We start from the raw sequence: 23,188 nt of genomic DNA, 5'->3' as shown, positions 1-23,188 counted from the left end.
AGGCTACAGATGTTATTTAATTAGAAAACCATAGATTTAATGAGAAGCCCTCTAGCTCTCAAAAAGCTTAGAAGCTAGTCTTAGCTCTGATACCATCTAGTTATCTCAAGCTGAGCAAGTCAGGGAACTTGTGTAACTCAGTATTCTCAACTGTAAAATGGGTTAACAATGCCTACCTTATCTACTTCCCAGAGTTTTGAAACTTCTTTATGATGCTAAGAAACTAATGCTGTTATTGCCAATAATCATTTTCCTGGGAGGGCAGGTTCTGGAGCTAGACTGGCTGGACTCCCAAGTATAGCCCATTTTTGCCTCACAGCTGTGTAACCTTGTTAAGTTACTTCTCTGCTCCTCAGTGCCTCATTTGTAGGACAGGTATGTATAATAAAAATACCCACCTCAAAGGGTGGTAGGGTGGGGCGCCTGGGTGGCTCGGTCGGTTAAGCGGCTGCCTTCCTTCGGCTCAGGTCATGATCCCAGAGTCCTGGGATCGAGTCCCACATCGGGCTCCCTGCTCCTTGGAGAGCCTGCTTCTCCCTCTCCCTCTGCCTGCCTCTCTGCCTACTTGTGCTCGCTCTGTCAAATAAATAAAATCTTTAAAAAAAAAAAAAAGGGTGGTAGGGTAACATGCTTAGTACATGGTAAATATTCAGTACAGTTTTAACTATGTGATTAAACCACACATCCCCAGTGTGATAGCCCAAAGATCAATTACCAACTTAAGAGATCATCACCATGTGGTTCTCACAAAAGGGAAAGATACTAGAGAGTTTTCACCATCATCACCAGTATTTATTGTAAACACCAAAAAGGAACAAGGTCCTAACCCAGGTGCCTTACAGCACTGGATTCCACAACTGTCTTTAGCGATCCTATAGACAAAACAGAATGGGATAGGTCAGGTCAACGTAAGATGTTAAGAAACAACCGCATTTTTTTATAATCTTGAAAACTTCTTTTCCAATCTTTCAAATCTGCCCTTAAGCAGAGCAACAGAATAAATCAAAATATGGCAGTTGGAATGATGCCAAAGACAGCAGCCAGACAGGGTTGCAGCAGAGGAAATAAGACAGGGAGAGGCATTTTACAGCCACCCCTTCTACTATTTCTGGAGTCCAAGCCACCCTTGCATCTTACCTGGATGACAGCAATAGTCTCCAAACTGGAAGCCTTCTTGCTTCTCATCTTGCCCCTCCTTTCTATACAAATGGAAAGGTTAAGTTTCCAGAACCCTAACTCACCTTTCTTCCCTCCTAAAGCCCTATGATTCCACACTTAAACTAAGCAGCAAATACCATTCTATGTCCTTATCCTATGCTCTCCCCTTGCTCCTGCCACAGCATGCCCTGAAAGGAGCCTTTTGAGTGGAAACACAGGGACCTCTTCTTGTCATGCAGATCTCTGCTTAATGTCACATCTCCGAGGCCCTCTGCCACACTTGCTCTGTTCTTTGTCCCACAGTACTTGTGTGCTATGGCTCACTGATCCTGGCTCTCACCAGAGAATATGAACTCCAGGAGGGCAGGCAGCATCTTTGTCCTGCCCCCCAGTTATCCCCAGCACTTCCAACAGTGCCTAGCACATAACAAGTGGCTGATCAGTCTTGGTTTAATGACGATCAAGATTATCATGGTAGACTCTCCCCTTTTCTTAAACATACAGCAATTCTCCACCTGGTGTGATGCTGCATGGTGACTTGAAGCTTGGACAGGTGCTCTGGCTTGTCTGAACTTCAGTTCTCATTTAAAAAGCAGGAATAACAGCTGCCCTACCTACCTCATGTGCTGTGAGGATTGGATAATAGAGGTGAAAGCTCTCATGAAGTGTGAGCACTCTAGACCATGACAGTGGAACTGCTCTCTCGTTTTAAAGACGATGAAAAGGAAGCCCAGAAAAATTAAGTGGCAATACATGACCAGGACTTGCCTACCACACCAAGCTCTAAGGCACAAGTATTAAATGATATGAAAATGCATTCATTTGAAGCAGATAAAATACCAATACAACACTTTTAAGAGAGGGAATAGATGTTGAACAAGATAGGGAAAATTTTTGATTTTTTTCCTTTTTTAGCTTTTTCTCTCCTACTTTGCACATTGTCTGGCCTTAAGGATTTTAAATGAGCTCTGTAACAGCCTTGTCTGTTTTCCAGTCCTTGATATAGTCTACAGTCTATACACCACATGAACTACCTTCAAATATAATCTTGCTTAAAATCGTTTGTCTTCTATTTTTTAATGGGATACTTTTCTGAAATTCTGTTCAAATAATCAATTTCCACAAATTATTTCAAATTTTAATGACTACAAAATTGTGTTAGAGTGTAATAGAAATGTCTTGACCTTTTAGGCATTTGGGACTTTTTGTAGAGAGAGCGCAGGGTTCCAGGACTATAAGCTCTGGAGTTAGGCGCCCCAGGTTGGAATCCCACCTCTTACTTACTCTAGTGACTCAATCACTCGATACTGCAGAGCTCAGTTCCCCCACCTGAAACACAGAGCTAACAAAAATCTCACAAGGTCACTGGGAAGATTCAGTGGAAAAATCATTACAGTAATGTTAGTAATAACTATTCTTTTCTTTAGAATTTTGCCTCATCTTCTTAGACTCTAAGATGCATAAAATGTTAAATGTTTTCTCAGATACATCCTATATTTTCATTCAATAGTTTAAACATCTGACTTATTAAAGCATGAAAAAAACAAAGGCAATAAGTAGTTTTTACTGCATAATGATGTTAATATGTACTTAGAAGTTCTTTTTTTTTTTAAAGATTTTATTTATTTATTTGAGAGAGAGAATGAGAGAGAGCACATGAGAGGGGGGAGGGTCAGAGGGAGAAGCAGACTCCCTGCTCAGCAGGGAGCCTGATGTGGGACTCGATCCTGGAACTCCAGGATCATGACCTGAGCCGAAGGCAGTCGCTTAACCAACTGAGCCACCCAGGCGCCCTGTACTTAAAGTTCTTAAGAACACTGTCCTACATAGGTGAAAAATCAGCTTGACCATGAAATTTGAATTACGTGAAGCTGAAAATCTGAAAAAAAAAAAAAAAAGACTACCCCCAACTACCACTTACTTGTTTAACTTTCCATTATATTCCATCTGAGTCAGCATAATCTTTATTTCAAAATAGTGTTTTTATTATATAAAAGTGTAAAAATCCAGCAAAACCAGAAATACCGGATATATTTTCCTGGGCTTTCACATTTGTTGATTTTTATTCGCAATCTCTTTTTCAGTTCAATTTACAACCTCAACCCCATTCATTTGCAGTTTGATTATACAAGTGCTAAGTGGCAGAAAGGTCTAGAATAAATACATCAAAAAAAAGAGGCCAAGCCGTGAAACTAAGCTGCATGCAACAGGTCTATGAGGGTGGGGGAAAGTGTCTGGGGAATAAAACGGAGTAAGACAAAGCAATTGGAAGGTTTTAGCTAAAGTTCTTTCAATCATCTTTGTCTTTTGCTCCATGTTTAAGGATGCGCGTAAACTCAATATAATTGAAATTTCCCTTTTTGTCGATAGGCGCTTCTCTGTACAGCTCATCCACTTCCTCGTCTGTAAACCGATCTCCCATGGTTGTCAGCAGCTCTCTCAGGTAATCTTCCTGGATGGTGCCTAGAAGGCAGTGGAGAGGAGGGAGTCACGAATACTTCCTGGCGCTTTAATGGTTCATTTCTAAACTAGGTCAGTGTTACAAAATATTTCAGAATACCCACATTTACGTGAACAAAATAAATTAGTGAACTAAAGCAATATGTAACTATATCATTATCTTTGCCTATTACTTTTTTTTTTTAAGATTTTATTTATTTATTTGAGAAAGAGAGAGAGAGAATGAGCCAGGGGATGGGCAGAGAAGCAGGATCCCCGCTGAGCAGAGAGCCCGATGTGGGGCTCGATCCCAGGCCTCTGGGATCATGACCTGAGCCGAAGGCAGACGCTTAACTGACTGAGCCACCCAGACTTTTAGAATTATTACTTTTGGAGTTCTTTCAATACTTTTAGAGTTCTTTTAGAGTTATTGCTATTACTTGACTATTACTTTTAGAGTTCTTTCATTTTGGAGATTTTTTACAGCCACCCCCTCTACTATTACTGGAGTCCGAGCTGCCCTTGTGTCTTACCTGGATAGTAATAGTCTCCTAACTGCCTATTATTTTTAGAGTTCTTTCATTTTAGAGGTTTTTTTTAAAAAAATATTTTATTTATTTATTTGAGAGAGAGAGTGTGTAAGCAGGGGAGGGACAGAGGGAGAAGCAGCGAATCTCAAGCAGACTCTGCACCGAGCACGGAGCCCGACATGGGGCTCAATCTCATGACCCCGAGATCAGGACCTGAGCTGAAACCAAGAGTGGGATGCTTAACAATGAGCCACCCAGGTGCCCCATCTTTCACTGTAAAAGCTCAGTTAATACATTATAATGCTTACAAAATTAATTTGGAGCAAGTGTTTTCTAGAGGAGGAAAAAAAAACCCCTCTATATTTCAGAGATGCAAAGAAAAAAAAAGGGCAGCTGCCCAGAAAAAAAACCAAATGTGCACGAGGGACGGTGCAGTTGTGACAGGTAGAGACAGGAAGCAGGAAGAGGGTGCAAGGTGTCTCTGACGAAGTGTGCGGGTGGCTGAGGAAGGGGTTAAGAGAGAAGGAAAGGGGAAATGAGAGCAGTAAGAAATGTGAATAGCTAGGCTTTACACTCATTAAAATGAGGAAAAAAAGGATTTTACCTGTTGAAGTTAGTTAATTATACTTTTTGGTGAGATTTACAGTCACTTTAAGAAGTAGTTTTCATTGTCTAGAAATACTATTTAACAGACAATTCTCCGTTTGGCTTTCAGGAAGCTCTGAACCAAATTCAAAGATTAACACCACAAACCGGGCAGCTTTCTGACCCATCCATATACCTGTGACCTCCCCATTCTCGGTCATATTATCCTATTATAAATGATAGTTTATTCATTTTTTTTAAGTTCTATTTTACTCATCTTTTTCATTTCCTAAAAAGTGTTTCATGTAGTCTGGAATGAGGGTGGGCATGAACAAACAAAGAGCACTCACCAGTTGCTTCTTCATCAAAGCAAGCAAAAGCGTTTCTGATGACATCTTCCGGATCTGTGCCATTTAACTTCTCACCAAACATTGTGAGGAACATGGTGAAATTTATGGGCCCTGGAGCTTCATTCATCATGGCCTCAAGGTATGCATCGGTTGGATTCTTCCCTAGAAGATTTCACATTTTAACATTTAAGGACAAAGAACTAATTTCAATACATAATTATTTTGTTATTATGCTCCCCAGTATATTTTTAAGTTACATCATCATCCCATGGAATTATTTTTTCAATTAACTTGCATGAAGAACATTTTTATTTTTTAATTTTTTAAAAGATTTTATTTATTTATTTGACAGAGAGAGATACAGCGAGAGAGGGAACACAAGCAGGGGGAGTGGGTGAGGGAGAAGCAGGCTTCCCGATGAGCAGGGAGCCCGATGTGGGGCTCAATCCCAGGACCCCGGGATCATGATCTGAGCCAAAGGCAGACGCTTAACGACTGAGCCCCTCAGGTGCCCAAGAACATTTTTAAAAGACAATTTTTAACAATGTAAAAAATCTTTGATATATCATTATGTATTGTGAGCGTAGGTTGAATGTTTTTCATTCACTGATACTTTCTGCAACTTTTCCTTCACTATTTTCATTAAAAGCAAGCACCTGAGGGGCATCTGGAGTGGCTCAGTCAGTTAAGCGTCTGCTATTGGCTCAGGTCATGATCTTGGGATCCTGGGATCGAGTCCCGTGCTGGGGTCCCTGCTCAGTGGAGAGTCTACTTCTCCCTCTCCTTCTGCCTCTCTCCCCCAGCTCATGCTTTCTCTCTCTCAAATAAATAAATAAAATCTTAAAAAAACAAAAAAAACCCAAAAAAAACAGGCAGCTGAAACCATGAACCAGGCAATGCTATGTTTTCGCATCTTGAATGTTAATCATGTTAAAGGTCTATCAGGGCATTTCAATGCCAGTTATTTAAAAGATCGAAATATTCGTATTTCCAATTGTGGCACAGTTGCCCATGAATTGATATGCTTCAAAAATTTTATTTAGTAAGTTGGTCATTTAAGCTAAAACTATTAGGTTGGTTTAGAACCGAGAGCTCATTTTGAACAATGTTATCTATTACTCAGTTGCCAGACATATGAGCAAATGTGGTTTATTCATATGACAATACTAGTTTAGTATTGCTCATAATGGGAAATCTTAATCTCAGTGTCAGCTGAGAACACTTCTCCCTATGGAGGGAGATTCCTCTGACCCTCCCTTTCAAGTCAGGAGAAAGTTCCCTGGACCGGCCAGTCTTGGCGGGAATAACAAAACGCTCCTCTTTGTCCAGGCATTTGTGAGGCTCCCATGGTATAGGAAAAGTAGCCCTGAACGAAGGGTCTCGAATAGTGAGTTTGAATCCCAGTTCTGCCACCAACTGTGTGACCTGAGAAAAGGTGGCAGCTGTCTAGGGTTTACTTTTTTTTTTTTAATCTGTAAAATGGACTGGTTAAACTTGGTATCTGAGAAGTCCCTTCCAACATTAAGTTTGTAATGATTCTCCAGGAAAAGAACATCTTAAGTTAGATATTTATATCTAAGGAAGCAGCTGAATATTATACCCAACTAAGTGCTAATGATAGTCAAATCTAGAATTATGCATCACATGTAGTTTTCATCCTGGGAATTTGAGTGAAATTTAAATGCCAAGTTGGCATCTGTCTTACTGTATATTACCTGTCTTACTCATTATACCTATTCAACATAACAATACAAAAATTAGCCCAAAATTCATTTCAAGATTACTGAATAAGTGAAAGGAGCTAAAAAAGATCTACTTTCCTACCTTCAAATTTAATCCAACCCTCTTGCCACAGTTTTTTGGGGAAAAAAAAGTCCAATCCAAAGGTGTCAAGAAAACATGGGGGTACCAGAAAGACATAGGGATTTAAAATGAATTGGTTTAGGTTAAGCACCTATGGACACATTTAGGGCATCCAATATAATTTGATTTGAAAGGTAAATAAATATGTATCTTTAAAAGCATGGGTTCCCCAAAATGGAAGGCCCCAAAGTCAGCCTCTTACTCTACCATCCCTCATTCATCCGACACAAATTGAGCAACTACTATGAGCAGGGTACAGGCTTGAATGTTCAATCTTTTTTCTTTCTTTTTTTTTTTAAGATTTTATTTATTTGAGAGAGAGAGAGAATGAGCAGGGATGGGGAAGAGGGAGAAGCAGGCTTCCCACTGAGCAAAGAACCGGATGTGGGGCTCAATCCCGGGACCCTGAGATCATGACCTGAGCCAAAGGGAGACACTTACCTGACTGAGCCACACAGGTGCCTGAGTGTTCAATCTTTGTAATACAACTAAATCCTTCAATCTTCCTCCATGGCCTTCTTCAGTAGTGACCCGCCCAAAAGAGTACACTTAGCTATTCTAAGTGTGAAAAATACTGGGATCCAACCTACCTCCAAGTCAGTAACTTAGTTCAGTATCCCGATTCTACTCTCATTCTGAATAAAGAAAATGTTGCAAAATGTTAAGAATTGGTGTATCTAGGTAAAAGATGTATGCATGGTCACCATACTGTTCTTTCAACTTTTTGTAGGCTTAAACATTTTCAAAATAACATGTTAGAAAAAAAAAAACAGAGGAACAAAACTGTGTTCTGGTTACTAAGAGGAAAAGAATAACAACCTCTCTCTTTGCCCTCTGGCCCCCGAACTGCCCTTTCTGGCTGATAGTCAAGCACAAGAAAACTCCAGAGAGTAGAGCCTAACTGACCTGCACCCCTTCCCTGCCCAGTCTACAGAGAACTCCCAGGCTTGCCATTCCCAATGTAAAATCACTGCTGACTTGGGGGAGAACATGGAGGAACCTTCCCTCTCATCCTTCTTTTTAAGATCACAACAACAACAAAATCATACGAGGAATAATAAATTAACACCCATATAACCAAAATGACAAAGGGGCAGTTTCTATTTGCTTTAAATCTTGTATCTTTATATTTTCTTTACCTTAATTATAAAAAAATTATAAATAAAATCCTCTTATGACTGGCCAACCCCAATATGGCACTTCCCACCCAGACATCTCTCACTAGGCCTTTGAGATAAGGAGAGAAATACTTACACATCACACACAAAATAATTCATAAAACACTGAATTATTATTTTTGGGAGGTGGGCATATTAAGAATATAAAAACCTACCTAGAGAAGCAAGCATATCATGCAAATCCTCCTTGTCAATGAAACCATCTCTGTTCTGATCAATCATGTTGAAGGCCTCTTTGAACTCCTGAATCTGCGACTGGTCAAACATGGCAAATACATTGGATGTTGCGCGCTGGGGGCGCTTCTTGGTGGTCTTGGTCTTTGCCTTTTTGCTCGACATGGTGGCTATTTAATTCTAGAGTTAAAAAGAAAAAACATAAACCAAAAAAGAACACATAAAACATAAAACAGAACAAAAAAGAACCTGTAACACCTAAAGTTAGTAAGTAAAAGTATCTTAATGCAGAATTACTTTAATTGTGTAGGAATAAATACACATTTCAACTTTATTTCCAATGTGACAATTAAATGGTTAGGAAAAAGCAATTCTGAAAAATTTAAGAAACAGAACAGAAATCATTATATAGCTTGCCTCCAAATTTCATGAGACTCATTTTTATTACGTGGAAATTAATTTAAAAATATACAGCAATAGGGCGCCTGGGTGGCTCAGTTGGTTAAGCGACTGCCTTCGGCTCAGGTCATGATTCTGGAGTCCCGGGATCGAGTCCCGCATCAGGCTCCCTGCTCAGCGGGGAGTCTGCTTCTCCCTCTGACCCTCCCCCCTCTCATGCTCTATCTCATTCTCTCAAATAAATAAATAAAATCTTAAAAAAATATATATATATATATAGCAATAGCTAGCATTTACTGAGTAGCTTACTATGTGCTAAGCACTGTTATGAGGGTTTGGGGCTCCCCTAAAGAGAAAGACTCCAAAGTTGACATTTCATCTTACTTTTTACAAGGATTATCCCACTGGATCCTCCTAACAATCCAATGCAATAGGCACTCTTTTTACTTCATTTTATTACCAATATTGCATAACCTCTCTGAGCCTCGGTTTTTCAAAACACAGTATGAAAACCAGGGAAGCTCACACAATCCTCAGTTTTATAGCCAAACACAGCCTCTATTTCAATGCAAGTGAGACTTCAATGAGACAACATTCACAAAGGAACTAGTATAGTCATTGTATGGTACATGTTCAGAAGGCTCTCATCTTAAAAAAATTATCAAAACCTTTTTTTTTTTTTTAAGTAATCTCTACGCCCAACATGGGGCTTGAACTCACGTGAGGCTTGAACTCAGGACCCTGAGATGGAGTCACATGCTCTACCAACCAAGTCAGCCAGGGCACCCCAAAACCTACTCTTTAATCTTTCATCCCTTCTAGCTTCATATTCATTTCCCCTTTCCTTTGACAAAACTTTCAGAATAGCAGTCTGATACTCAACCGTCTCCATTTTCTAATCTTTCCAATCACTCCTCAGTTCTCGATAATATGGCTTTGATGTTAGCCTCCAATACTCTACTGGAAGCCACCAATAATATAGATGTCTAATAGGGGGCGCCTGGGTGGCTCAGTCAGTTAAGCGTCCCACTCGTGATCTCAGCTCAGATCTTGATCTCAGGGTTGTGAGTTCAAGTCCCATGTTGGGCTCCACACTGGGCATGGAGCCTACTTAAAAAAAAAAAGTAAATGTCAAATAGAATGAACACATTTCATTCCATTTTTTATTTGCAGTTTTAAATAAACACAATGCAAAAATATTATCAGCTCTGGAATTAGAAGTCCTGAGTTCAAATCTTAGCTCCACCATTACTAGCTACATATAACCTTGGAAAACCCAGAGAGACCAGAGCAAATTTTCCATCCAATCTCTTATTCAATCTTCACAACTGTCCTATGAGATAGGTATTATCTAGGTTAAAATATAAAATCAATGGCCCTTTGGAGTAAACAATTTTGCCCAAAGAGAGGCTTGGCCTCTGCTTCTGGGAGGTAATCTCTAAGCCTTTGGAATGTCCTGCCTATATCTGCGGTCTTGGGTCATATCAGACAATCTAACAATGTAATTTATTGTGGGGGTTATGGGTCATGTATTACCAGTTTGACCTCTCAAGGGGGCTAGAGACTGAAGTCAGTCACAGAGCAGCTGACAGTATCTATGTGACGGAGCCCCAATAAAAACTATGGCTATCAAGGATCAAGTGAGCTTTCCTAGTTGGCAATACTACATGCATAGTCCCATCTTGTTGCCAGGAGGAGTCAACACTGTCCATGGAAGAGTACAAATGGAGCTCTGCATTTGGAACCCTCCTGGACTCTGCACCACACATCTCTTTCCTTGGCTGATTTTAATCCGAATTCTTTTACTGCAATAAACCATAACCAAGAATATAACAGCTTTCAATGAGTTCTGTGAATCCTAGCAAAATCATCAAACCTGAGGGTTGTCTTGGGGACCCAAACTTGCGACTGGTATCAGAAATGAGGGTGGTCTTGGGGACTGTTGTTTAACTCTGCAGCCCCATAGTATGAAAGCAGATGACTAGCTGGGCAGCAGCTGACCAAAGCAATTTTGGACTTTGGTCTCTAGGACTTTTAGTCATGAACTTTTTTTTTTTTTTTTAAAGTAAACTCTACACCCTACATGGGGCTGGAACTCACAACCCCGAGATCAAGAGTTGCATGCTCTACCAAATGAGCCAGCCAGGCACCCCTAGTCTTGGGCTTTTAATCTACATTGCTTATTTCTCTATCTTCAATTTAAAAAATTATCACCACCAATAACCACCCCCCCAAAGGTCTTCTGAAACTGGGCTTAGTGGTGTAGGTTTGAAGTATACCAGCCTTAGAATTCTTATTCTAATATTCCAACTCCTTCTCTACCCCGTATAAATGTTAATTTTCTTCTCTGTCCTGTAACTTAGCTTATTTGAGTTTAGTTATACTGAAGGTTAAATCAGAGACAGAATGTGGTCCACCAGCAAGGCACGTGTCTAGGCTTTAATTCTTCTTCCTATTCCAGAACTGTTGATTAAAATTTTTTGTGCTAAAAATTCTATCTATTCAAGATATAATATGTACAAAAGACGGTAAATCTGAAGGCAAGAATCAGTTCTTTCAGTATCTACAAATTATGTTTGTAATAGAGTCATTTAGAAAAACCTCCCAGAGTAAATTTTTATTATTTATTTTTTATTTATTTTTAAAAAGATTTCATTTATTTGACAGAGAGACAGAGAGGGACAGCGAGAGAGGGAATAAAAGCAGGGGGATTGGGAGAGGGAGAAGCAGGCTTCCCTGCTGAGCAGCGGGCCTGATGCAGGGCTCGATCCCAGGACCCTGGGATCATGACCTGAGCGGAAGGCAGACACCTACCAACTGAGACACCCAGGTGCCCCTGGAGTAAAAATTTTTTTAAATAATCAGTCAATTGTGTCATGCTAACCCTATAGCTACCGCAAAAGTCTACTGTATTGAAACATTTCTGAAGCTTGGTTGGGGTTCTCCAAGAAGCTGATGCCAAGATGGGATTCAACATGCAAAGATTTTTATTAGGGGCAATGCCCGTGAGAGAACAGGGAGGTAACCAATAAGGCCACTAGATGGTAAGACAAGTCTGACCCCAAGAGTGAAGGCAACAGAGAAGGAAGGTGAAAAACAATCAAGAGCAATTCATACATGGCCCTAATCAAAATAGGTTACAGCACAGATAATAGGCTCAATGTAATAATACCATAATTTCTTCTAAAAAAAGTTTTTTCTCTGTACTTCACTTTAAAACTGTATACATTTATATACATATATGGTACCTATACACTACACACATATATACAAAATATCAGCTGATAATAAAATATCAGCTGAAAAGCAAGGCAAAGTTATTGCAAAACAATCAATCTGAAAAGAACTCTACCCCCAAAAGAAACTACCATCCTCTCTCCTTTCCTTCTGAGATAAGGATCTTGGCTTTCTCTACTTTCTTACTTCCCACTCACTTTCAACCCACCACAATCTGGCTTTTTTTCCTCTACTGCAACTGCTTTCAAACTGCCAAATCCAGTCTAACTCCTTGGATCACTCTGCTGTATTTAACACCATTTTATCCCTCTTTTCTTCAGAGTCTCAACAACTCTTGGCCTTGGTGAACAGTAACAATAGAAATAAACTGTCCAAAATGGAAAGAGAGTGCAAGGTTCCCCACAAATAAATTCAGACTATACTGGGGAAACCAATGTACACTCCACTCTAACAAGGGAGACTTAAAAACAGAACAAAAAAAACCCCCAATTTTATTTATTTGAGAGACAGCACAAGCAGGGGAGAGAAGCAAAGGGAGAGGGAGAAGCAGACTCCCTGCTGAGCAGGGAGCGGGACATGGGACTCGATTCCAGGACTCCAGAATCATGATCTGAGCTGAAGGCAGATGACTTAAATGACTGAGCCACCCAGACACCCAAGGGAGACTCCTAGTGATATTGGAAAGGTCGGTTTATGTGAAATGCTACATTTGACTTGGTGAGACCAATTTACTCTTCTCTCAGTTCTATTTCTATGACTGGTCCTCCTCCATTTCTTGTTAGGCTTTTATCTTCTCCACTCACCTAAATATTCATGTTTCCCAATATTCTAGCGGTCCATGGCTTATTAAAATTCTTTCTATTCTGCTTTCCTCGGATGATTTCATCAACTCTCACTGGTCTGACAACACTGATGCCTCCCAAGTCTGTATCTCCAGGCCTGACCTTTCCCTTGGGCTGCAGACTCTAATATCCACTTGCTTGTGAAAGGCACCCATTTGGACACCCCACAGACACTCATAATCAATGTGTTGAAAACTGAATTATCTTCCTGTTTCTAAATTTTCTTAGCTTTCTGTCTTCTCTCAGTTAATGACACCATCATTTACCTATTCACCAAGCCAGAAACCTAGGAGTCATTCCCAACTCATCCTTCTCCCTGGTGAATCAAGCCCTGCCTCTTGATTACTTCTCAGACTTGCTGATCTTCCTCATTCCTCTCCCACCACCCTACAGTGGGCCTTCATTTTTTCTGTGTAGAATATTTCTATAGCCAACAAACCTATCTTCTTGCTTTTTCGTCCCTCTAAACTGCCCTTTATGTTCCAGCCAGTGGTGTCTAACTCATGAATATGACCTTACCTTTCCCTTAAAAATTTTCTTTGGCTCTCCACTGCATATAGTACAAAGTATAAGTTCTTAAGCATGGTATACAAGGTCCTCCTTTTCATACACTAGAATGACCTTTCCAGCCTTATCTCTAGCCATTCTTTGCTTTCTACTTTTCCTTCAGCAGCACCAAACTGCTTGTATGTGTCCATGGCACCATGCAGGTTCTTACCTTATGTACTTTTGTTCTTGCTACTTTTCCAGCCCAAAATGCTTTAAGACCAGAGAGAAAATTAAAGGTCTACTCAACTTATGGCTCCACTACCATTTACTGAGTGACTCATGCGCTAGGCACATTATGTGCATTAAACTTAACATACCTGCTTTACAAATATAAAAAAACTGAAGATCAAAGCTATTAAATAACTTTCCCAAGGTCACCTAGTGGCAGAGCTGGGATCCAAACCCAATTTATTAAAGGTTATTTCTACCTTTATATTTTTTACTTTGTACTAAATGTTCTTCTAGTCATTTTACCACAAAATTTTTTTAAAACTTTCAATACTACCAATGTAATCCAACACTGACCTTTTTTTTTTTTTTTAAAGATTTTATTTATTTATTTGAGAGAGAGAAGGAGTGCGTGCAGAATAGGGGAGAGGTATAGGGAGAGGGAGAGAGAGAACCTCAAGCATACTCCCCGCTGAGCAGGGAGCCCCATCTGGGGCTCAATCTCACAATCCTGAGGATCATGACCTGAGCCGAAATCAATTTGCAGACACTTGACTGAGTCACCCAGGCGTCACCCCCGCTTCCCACCGCCCCGCAATGATTTCTGAGCAGTGACTTTCCTCTAAATTCAAATCCTCGAGTTTTCAAATAAATTCAGACTATACTGGGGAAACCAATGTACAGAATAGAACTGCATAGTGGAATGGACCGTGTAATGTAGGCTTATTTGAGTGACAATATTTCCTACCAGACCTGGCCTTGGTTTGACATCATAAAGGCTTGAAACCTTTACCTAGGGCTGTCATGCTAATGTTTAACCTATACATGTTAAAGAGAAAACAACAATCAAACCCTACCCTTAAACTATAATTACAGGGAAAAAATCCATATAAATCAGCATATAATGTAATGAAGAACCCTCAATAGCAGTAAAAACTTCTCACTTCCTCTTCAAAATTTTTATTTCATTATTTTTGTAAATTTCTCATGTAGAATGAACTAAAGGTTATATGTACTGTTCACAGAGCTTACAAGAAGGGCAGGGATATAGGAATACTGGTATATGTGGTTGTGGTGTCAACATATTTAGATAATAATCTACATGTCTGCAAAACACCTGCAATATTGATGTATAAGTCAAAACATGGGCACGATAGTAAGAAAAAATTGCTTGTGAACTTCATCCAACCTATATGACTTTATTGGCTTTTATGGGACATGTTCTGTCAGCTGCCTAGGACTTCAACATTCCTTTGAGGCTTCTTCCTTTAAGTGTCTTAAGTCAGTTGGCTGCTGTCACCATATGGCAAGTAAACATGTCTCTCACAGCACTTAACCTTCTGGTCTTAATTTGGGCTGCACATTAGAATCATCTTAAAAGTTTAAAAAAACTGATGCCTAGGTCCTAGTCTGGTCTAACTGAAACTGAATGATGATGGGTGGGGCCCAGCAACTTCTATTTTAAAAAGTGCATCAGGTGATTCCATGCATGAGAACCAAAATTAACCATTTAGAAGGCATTATTTATGCACTGAGTTCCCTTTAGTTTTTAAAATTTGGTCATTATGTTTTTAATGGAGATGCTAGAGACCTGGATACTAATTTCAGTTCTCTCATTCACAAGATACAAGACCTTAGTCATTTTAGCTTTCCTGGGCCTCACTGTCCTCATCTATAAAATAGGGTAAGTAGATCAGAAGTCACAAACTGGCAGCTACCAAACTATATGCAGTTTGCAGGGAGGTTCATTTAATTCTCCCAGGGACGATCTTTTAAAATGCCTTTTTAAGTAACTGAATTAGTTTGCCAACATTTTAAAAAACTGAATAGTTACTTTAATAAAAACAAATTTCAGACATCTTGAAAAACTGTATGATAAGGAATCACTTGAACAGCATTCCCAAGTTCCTGTAGATAATGAGTATTCAGTGAGCAATTCCCACTACTCCCTACAGCTTCCTGTCAGAGATGGAATTTGTTTATGTGACTGAGAGCCTCTGAGAGCTATGAACTTGTTCCTTGGCCTCTGAGAGCATCTGAACTTGTTCCTTGGCCTCGAGAGCATCTGAACTTGTTCCTTGGCTCCAGTGATAGCCAAATTCCAAGATGGCCCTCAACATTTCTCATGCCCTTGCACAATCCCATCCAACAGTGAAAAGGGCTGACCTGTGTAGGGAGGTAAAATAATTTTCCTTCTACCCTTCTGAGTTCTTGAATGACACCTCTGTAATTATAGATTCACAGGAGAAAAACAGAAGCTTATTAACATATATACATGGGAGATACAGGGAAAAGCCAACTCAGAAAGGTAACTTAGAACTCAGCTTAAAATCTCCAGCTAAAGACAAAGAAGGAAGGTGTGTGTGTGGGGAAGAGGCTAGCTGTGCGGAAGTTGCACAGTAAACAGGGTAAGGCTTGTCATGCAGACTAAAGTCAGGACTTTCTCCAATGATAAGAGTCTAAAGTTGTCTCCATAGAGTAACCTTTGTTCTTCCTGGTATGGAGAGGAGGAAGGACACCTTTGTAAATTTATGTAAATTTATGTCCTGCTTTTAGGCAAATAGGAGGATAGAGAGCGTTTCCTGTGTGTTTGCTTCTTCTATTGCCTTCAGCTCAAAACAATCTTTTGACAAAACAACTTTATGCCAAAGTAGCATATTTTGGAGTGGCATATTCTGCTACTCTTCATAACCAATAGGATATTGCAAAAATGATGGTGTGTGACCTTGTAACAGACACTGCAGCTTCTGCCCTGCTCTTCCTCAAACCACTCAATCTGGGGCAAGCCAGCACCAGGACCCAAGGGCCCTACAGAGCCCTATGGAAAGGTCCATGTGGCAGGGAACTGAGGCCTCCTGCCAAGTCAACACCAACTTGCCAGGCAGTGAGTTAGCCATCTTGGAGGCTGATCTTCCTTCAAATGATTGCAAACCCAGCTGACACTTGGACTGCAACCTCATGAAACTCTAAACCACTAGCTAAGCTGCCTTGGAATTCTAGACCCTCAGAAACTGTTTTTTTTTAAGATGCTGAATTTGGGGTAATTGGTTATACAGTACTAGAAAACTAGTAAAGCCACTGTGTTTCCTTGGCCTCTTTAATATTAAAATAGGACAATGATTTACTTCAGAATTATGGCCACAGTTGTTTGTATTAGGGAATTTTGATTCCAGGTTAGAAAAGAAAATTTTAATTCCTTCTATTCAATTTCTCCAAGTTCTGTGGGCTCCTCTTTTTTCTTTTTGAAAAAGATTTTATTATTTTATTTTTTAAAGTAATCTCTACACCCAATGTGGGGCTCGAACCTACAATCCCGAGATCAAGATTTGCACGTTTTACCAACTGAGCCAACCAGGCACCCCTCATTTTTGCCATTATAAAAATATTTTTCTAGTAATTTATAACCATTTCATCTAGGTTTTTAAATGTTAGCCCATAGTTACTCATATTATTTACTTTTTCAAAAGTTTATTTATTTTTAAGTAATCTCTATCCCCAACATGGGGCTCAAACTCATGATCTCCTGAGATCAAGAGTCACATGCTCTGACTGAGCCAGCCAGGCACCCCTTCTGTGGGTGCCTCTTTGAACTGCAAGAGTCTCCACTTCCTCAACATTCCCATCAACACTATCCTATTCTTCTGATTCCTATGCTGATTTGCTAGTTCGTCTTGCTTCCTAATTGGAGTTTTTTTTCCAAAGCTCTATCCTTGAACTATCGTGCTTTTCTCAGGTACTGGTTGAAAAACCAGGAGCATAAAGCTACCTCTCAAAAATGAGGTAAATAGGGAGGGAAAAGGAGCTGGTTTTGTGAGCAAAGGGATGATGGAAGAGTTCGAGTTTTAGCCAAGCTCCAGTAGAATGGTAGTAGAGAGGCCTAGGGGCAGGATGCTTAGGGGGTCTCCTTTAGCAAGGCCAATTTGTAAGCAGAGGGACAAGGTGAGGCCTAACAGTAAATGAATGCAAAAAAGCAGAGAGCAGTTCTGCTAAAAGTTAAGGTCATTTCTGATTTAATTCTCATGCTCACCACGGTCTGTCAGAACCTTTAGAAATTTCTCACGGATTCCCATGGTCATTATTGTAGTCAAGACTAATGTTAGTGCTAATTAGGAGGATCAAATGACTGGATCCATGAGCAACAGTCTGAAAACAGCAATCATAAGGAAAATTTAGTATATAATCAAGCTAAAACAGTTCACAAAATTAACCTCATACACTTAATGACATCACTGTTTTTATGCTGCATATTTAGGCCAATATGTAATCAGTTCTATAAGTTATTATATCTATTATTTCTTTTACAGAGCCAAACACAATTTTTACAGCTTTCCTCTTAGTACCAGCTAAGCTTTCCCCACAGTATACATGTTTTAATATTTACCACATACATTATAATGTTGTCATTTTTAAATTACGGGTTTTAGGATCATCCCAGCTGGCAGTAAACTTTCCATCCCCTGAATTCCCATATCATTTTGTTTTATTGCAGTGAAATTTATATATGGTGAAATGTACAGATCTTAAAAATGAGTTTTTATAAATGTGAACACCCATGTAACCACCATCCCAATCAAGTTACAAATGTTAACATCACTCCAGAAAGTTCCTTCCAAGTCAATGACCCTCTACCATAGGCAACCATTGCTCAGATTTCTATAAATCAGAAATTTATTAAATTAACTATAAATTAGTTTTGTCTTTGACATTCTTATAAATGGAATTATAAAGTGTATATTCTATATGCCTGACTTCTTTCACTCAAAATAATATTTTTGAGATTCATTTATCTTGTTGCATTTATCAGTGGTTTATTCTTTTTTTTACTGCCCAGTAATATTCTCTTGCCATGCCATTTACTTACACATTTTTGTGGCATTTAGCCTTTTTACCTTGGATCATATGGTAGAGCAGAGTGCCTTACACTCGGTAGGTGCTCCATAAATATCAGTAAAGCAAATACATACATATACTTCCTTCCTATCACAAACAGAATTATATATACATATATAAGGTAGATCCTGGATCTGACTCCCAAAATAAATCTTTTCTCTATGGTCTACCCATGGTTCAGCATTAACTCTACTGGACTCTTCCTCAAGAGATCCTCAACAAAACTTGTCAGTTAACCCCTGTTCCATATCCGGAAGAAACAATGCTGATAATAGACAATATCTGAGTGCTAAATATGTGCTAGCCACTGGTCTAAGCATTTCACATGTATTAACATATTTAATCTTCAAAATTTATGATATAGGTGCTGTTATCCCCATTTCTCAGATGAGAAAATTAGGGCAAGGAGAATAAACAATTTGTCCATAGCCACACAGCTAGAAAATGGTAGAGTTTAAATTCAGGATTTGTACTCAGGAAGTCTAGCTCCAGAGCTTGTACCACTGGCCCCTAATATCCTATATATAGACAGCTGAAATTCTCTATCATGAAAACATGGATAGCTAGTTGGGGGTACCAAGCAATGTCACCACACAGCTAAAATGCAGACTAAGGAAGATACCAAAGCTGCTAGCAATGAAAATCATCCCCAGATACCTGGCGTCTTTGCATCCTAGAAAAGAGGGACAACCAGCCCCATTTACTAGCTCTTTTTTTTTTCCTAATCCCAGGATCCTTGCATGGGGATCTATCCTTCAGAAGTTTCAGTTCACCCAGTCGAAACTCAGTCTCATTAAAGCATAAATGAATATCAAGCCAGTCATTATAAAAGTTGTTTCATTCAACAGAGCCTGAACAAACAAAAAGCTTTGCACTTAGTTATGAGGTCCAGTGGGGTCCACCTAATGCTTTCAGAGAAAATGGACGGCACCTGTGAATCCTTCAAGTGACCTTGGGCAAATTTATCTTACTTCTCTGGGTTTCAGTTTCCTCAATTATAAAATGAAAGATAATCTGTAAGACAGATAATCTGTAAGGTTCTTTTGAATTCTAAAATGCTATGATTCTTCTCTTACCAAAAGACCATTCTAAATCCATCTTAAACAAAGGCTGGCAAACTAATCCTTTAAACACCCCCTTTCTTCATATTACTCCCTTTCTAAAGAATCCAAAATGACTGCCTAATGACTCTTACATAATCTTTTATTTCTCGGTCAAGTTTTGAAGACATCCATAAAAATGCCTCACTTATTTACTTACCTACCCTTATATCCAGCTATTATTCATTTTAGTTCTTGTTCCATTCAGGCTGGTCTCCCCACTGTCTCCTTTTCACATAACACAATTCCCACCTTTTCAGCTTTTAGTCTTGTGACCTCCTACCACAGCTCCTGCCAGAAACACTTAAGTTCTACCTCCTAAGGCTGAATCCAAGGTCTTCAATGAGGTCATGATTCTTTCTCCAAGAAATCTTGACTTTTTTTTTTAAAGATTTTATTTATTTATTTATTTGACAGAGAGAGACAGCGAGAGAGGGAACACAAAGCAGGGGGAGTGGGAGAGGGAGAAGCAGGCTTCCCGCTGAGCAGGGAGCCCGATGCGGGGCTGGATCCCAAGATCCTGGGATCACGACCTGAGCCGAAGGCAGACGCTTAACGACTGAGACACCCAGGCTCCCCTCCTTCTTGACTTTTGTTATTCGTCCTTTTCTTCAACCAACACGAATGAACTAAATCTTTACAAGATGCAGGACACAGTGAGAGTTACAACTCTTACGAAAATCATTACATTTTAGCCTGTACCAACCATGCACTCCGGTACAGTTTCCTCCGACACTTCATCTAAGGCAAGAAGCAAGCACCGGTAGACTCCTACCCACCCAAGTACCCAGCACCGTGTGGGGGCACAGAGCAGGCGCTCAACACCCTAATCGGTCGACTGGGCCCGCGAGGGAAGGGCGCTGGCAGCCGACCGCCCGGAGGCACCAGGTGGGTGAAGTCAGCCGGGTGACGCCGGGCCGGTCTACCCTCCGCTGGGGACCCAGCCACCTCTTCCAACAGGGCGTCTCCCCAGCCCGGCTTCATCCGCCCTGGCGCTGCTCGGCCTCTCAACTTCCAGGCCCAGGCCCGGCCGCTGCCAGGACCTCCTCGCCCACCCTCCTCGCCCAACCTGACAGGTCCCGCAGCCCCCGGCCCCCCGCGCCCCGGCCCCCTGGGGCGGGGTCCGGCGGCGGGCGCGAGGCCGGAAGGGAGGAGGGACGGGCGCGGCCCGAGGGGTGTCGTGCGCGGGGGCGAGTGCCACTCACCGCCGCCAGACACCAGAACCCGGGCTGCCCTGCGCGAGACGACGAGCGACGGCGGCGACGGCTGGGCTGTGGCGCGACAGTGGCGGCGGCCGGCACTTCCTGCCTCGAGAGGTGGACCGGAAAGCGCACCGGAAGGCGCGGCTGGATCCAACTCGGGACAGGGGGGTGCGAGAGGGGTTCTCGCTCAAGACCGAGCGAAGCCCGCTGTATGGGCCGCGGAGCCGGGCTGGGGCCAGCGAACACAGCCTGGGCTTTAGTCGTCTTCTGTGGCCTGTGGGATCTGCTGCCGCATCCCTTCCTGCGTGCGGCTGTAGTCCCCCGGCCCGCCCTCCTCCCCCGCCTTCCGCGGCGGGTTCCCGCGGCCCTTCCGCATTCCTCGGCCGCGGGGCGCCCCGCCCGGCCTGGCCTGGAATTTGACCCGGTGGGGAAGGGCGGGCCGCGCCGCGATCCCTCGGGATTTGGAGGGCCCCGGCGCCAGAAGCCGCCCACCCTGGACTCCCAGAGTTAGCAAGGGAAAGTACAGTTAGCGTAGTTCCATTTGAACTTGAGGTAAAACAAGTAATTGTTTAGGGTGCGTCCCACGTAATACTGCGGAAGGTAAGAGGGCGGCGGCCGGGCGGACTCTGCCTGCTGGAGAACCCTTTCTTTTTCAGCTGAGCTCCAGCCGGAGTTGTATCATTTACCCTCAAATTTTAAGGTTTACGGCCTTACAGACCACGGCCAGCCTATGACCGTTTCACTCCCCTTCCAAGCACAAGAAAGTTTTATTCAAAATATTTGCATTCCTTTGGGTGAATAGATGACAGAATTGCACACACGCATACCTACAAGCGCTCACACATTATAAAATGCTCTTCGTCAAAACCAGAAACCACGAAGCTACATGATTCAAGTTTTGTTCTAAATAGTGTTTGTGCCCATAACCTTCACTTCCCTCACTTGGAATAATAGGGATGAATAGCACTATTGCTGGGTAATGGAGGGTAAGTCATTTAATACCAAACCTTTATTGAGCACTTGTGATTGAAAGTGTGACAGATGGGGAGAGGAAGAAAAATGCCTTTTATATTCTAGAAATCTTTGATCAGAAATTCCTAGATAGTAGGAACCATGTGTTCTTAAACAGCAGCACTGTAAGCAAAACCTGGAGGGCTTTGTAAAAGATTCTTGAGCCCCAACCCCAGATATTCAGATTAAGTAGGTCGAGGGTGGGGTGTTAATTTGCATTTCTAATAAGCACCCTGGGATGCCGATGCTGTGGTCTTCATGTGAGTAACACTGTCCAAGGTCCAGATCATTACGGAATGCATTTTCTCATAATTTGAAAAGCAATTTCTGAAAAGTCACACCTGGTTCTAAAATATTTACTCTTTCCCTTGGCTGCAGTCTGCTGTTTGGTCCAATAGTATAATTTTTTTATTCCACTCAAAATCAAAAGATTTTGGCTTCCTTAGGTCTGTGTCATAGAGCTCTTCAAGAGGTCTATTACCATCCCATAAGCCCTCACCTTGGTCACCTTAAGACCATAGCTGAGGGACCCAGACTGTACTTTGACTTTCATCTCCGTATTTGTTTATAGAACTGTGCTTTTCAATACAATAGTCATTAACCACATGTGGCTATCTAAATTGAAATTAAAAACTCTGTTCTTCAGTTATATTAGATACATTTTAAGTGCTCAATAGCCACATGTGGCAAGTGTCCTTACTGGAAAGCACAGAGAGCATTTCTATCATCACAAAGTTCTACTGGAGAGCCCTGTTCTAAAAAATAATTCTAGGGTATATTCTCTAGATTCTAAAGAAAAACATAGTATTTATTAACAAAAAGCCGAATATCTAAATACCTAGCACTTGGGTAATGGCTAATTAAAGCATAACCTTGTCAAAGATAATTGTGGTCATTAAAAAGAATGGTTAAAAATAAAAATGGTGGCTATACCAAAACATGAAAAGTAAGTTAAGATGTATTAAACTAAAAAATTATATATTCATTACAACTATAAAATGTGGATAAGAGACGTTATGACGCTACTTGAGTAGGGAGATAGAATCTAAGGTAAAAGGGTACAGGGACTTTGGACGTTCAAGAGCAAGTGGAAATGGGAGAAGCAGGATTGGGAAAACTGGGCATTTCTTCCATATGGGATTAGTTCTGGCAATGCCTTCAAGAACAGTAAAAAGCCAGGTTTCAGGGAAATCAAGAAATCGTACACCTAAGGAAGACCTAGAAAGACACAAGTCTACATATTGGATCTACCCAGGAAATCTAAAGTAAATTATTTGATCATCTAGTCAGTACCAGGAAATAGGCTTTTTAATGTACTCCCATTCAATCCTGATTACAACCCTTTAATATAATAAAATTCCAGTTTGAGCTAATTTACTATCAAACAACTATGGACCTTCCTCCTAACCTCAGCCTTTTAGTTCCAACTACCATTAAACTCCCATCACCTACCCTTCCCTCTTTTCAGAGGGAGAAGTATCCATTTTTATTTCTCTAAGGATCATCCTACAAC

The 23,188-nt window shown here is 40.9% G+C and overlaps 1 protein-coding gene across 2 annotated transcripts; it reads right to left on the bottom strand.

Moving 5' to 3' along the window:
- Positions 1-3,121: 3,121 nt before the first annotated feature.
- On the bottom strand, positions 3,122-20,808 carry LOC123852735 (myosin regulatory light chain 12B). 2 transcript variants are annotated; one of them, XM_045886986.3, is made up of 4 exons: positions 20,668-20,808; positions 8,259-8,457; positions 5,063-5,224; positions 3,122-3,621 (listed from the first exon to the last, which is right to left on the bottom strand). In XM_045886986.3, exons 2-4 carry the CDS (start codon positions 8,440-8,442, stop codon positions 3,449-3,451), a joined length of 519 nt encoding a protein of 172 aa, XP_045742942.1. In that variant the 5' UTR covers positions 8,443-8,457; positions 20,668-20,808; the 3' UTR covers positions 3,122-3,448. The 2 variants fall into 2 exon arrangements, with proteins under 2 accessions (XP_045742942.1, XP_064433942.1); XM_064577872.1 differs by lacking the exon at positions 20,668-20,808 and adding an exon at positions 19,627-19,715.
- Between the last annotated feature and the right edge of the window lie 2,380 nt (positions 20,809-23,188).

Source organism: Mirounga angustirostris, unplaced genomic scaffold, assembly GCF_029215605.1.
Source record: "Mirounga angustirostris isolate CCGP_5_RB_7025 unplaced genomic scaffold, mMirAng1.0.hap1 SCAF_14, whole genome shotgun sequence".
NCBI lineage: Eukaryota > Metazoa > Chordata > Mammalia > Carnivora > Phocidae > Mirounga > Mirounga angustirostris.
The sequence above is the reverse complement of the archived record's forward strand: the minus strand, read 5'-3'. Positions and strand labels throughout refer to the sequence as shown.

Excerpts from the sequence above, each read along its gene's own strand:
- LOC123852735 (XM_045886986.3), bottom strand. The coding sequence starts at position 8,442 with ATGTCGAGCAAAAAGGCAAAGACCAAGACCACCAAGAAGCGCCCCCAG. Across the intron at positions 5,225-8,258 it reads TGATATGCTTGCTTCTCTAG|GGAAGAATCCAACCGATGCA; the intron begins GTAGGTTTTTAT and ends GAAATCTTCTAG. Across the intron at positions 3,622-5,062 it reads CTTTGATGAAGAAGCAACTG|GCACCATCCAGGAAGATTAC; the intron begins GTGAGTGCTCTT and ends ACTGCCTTCTAG.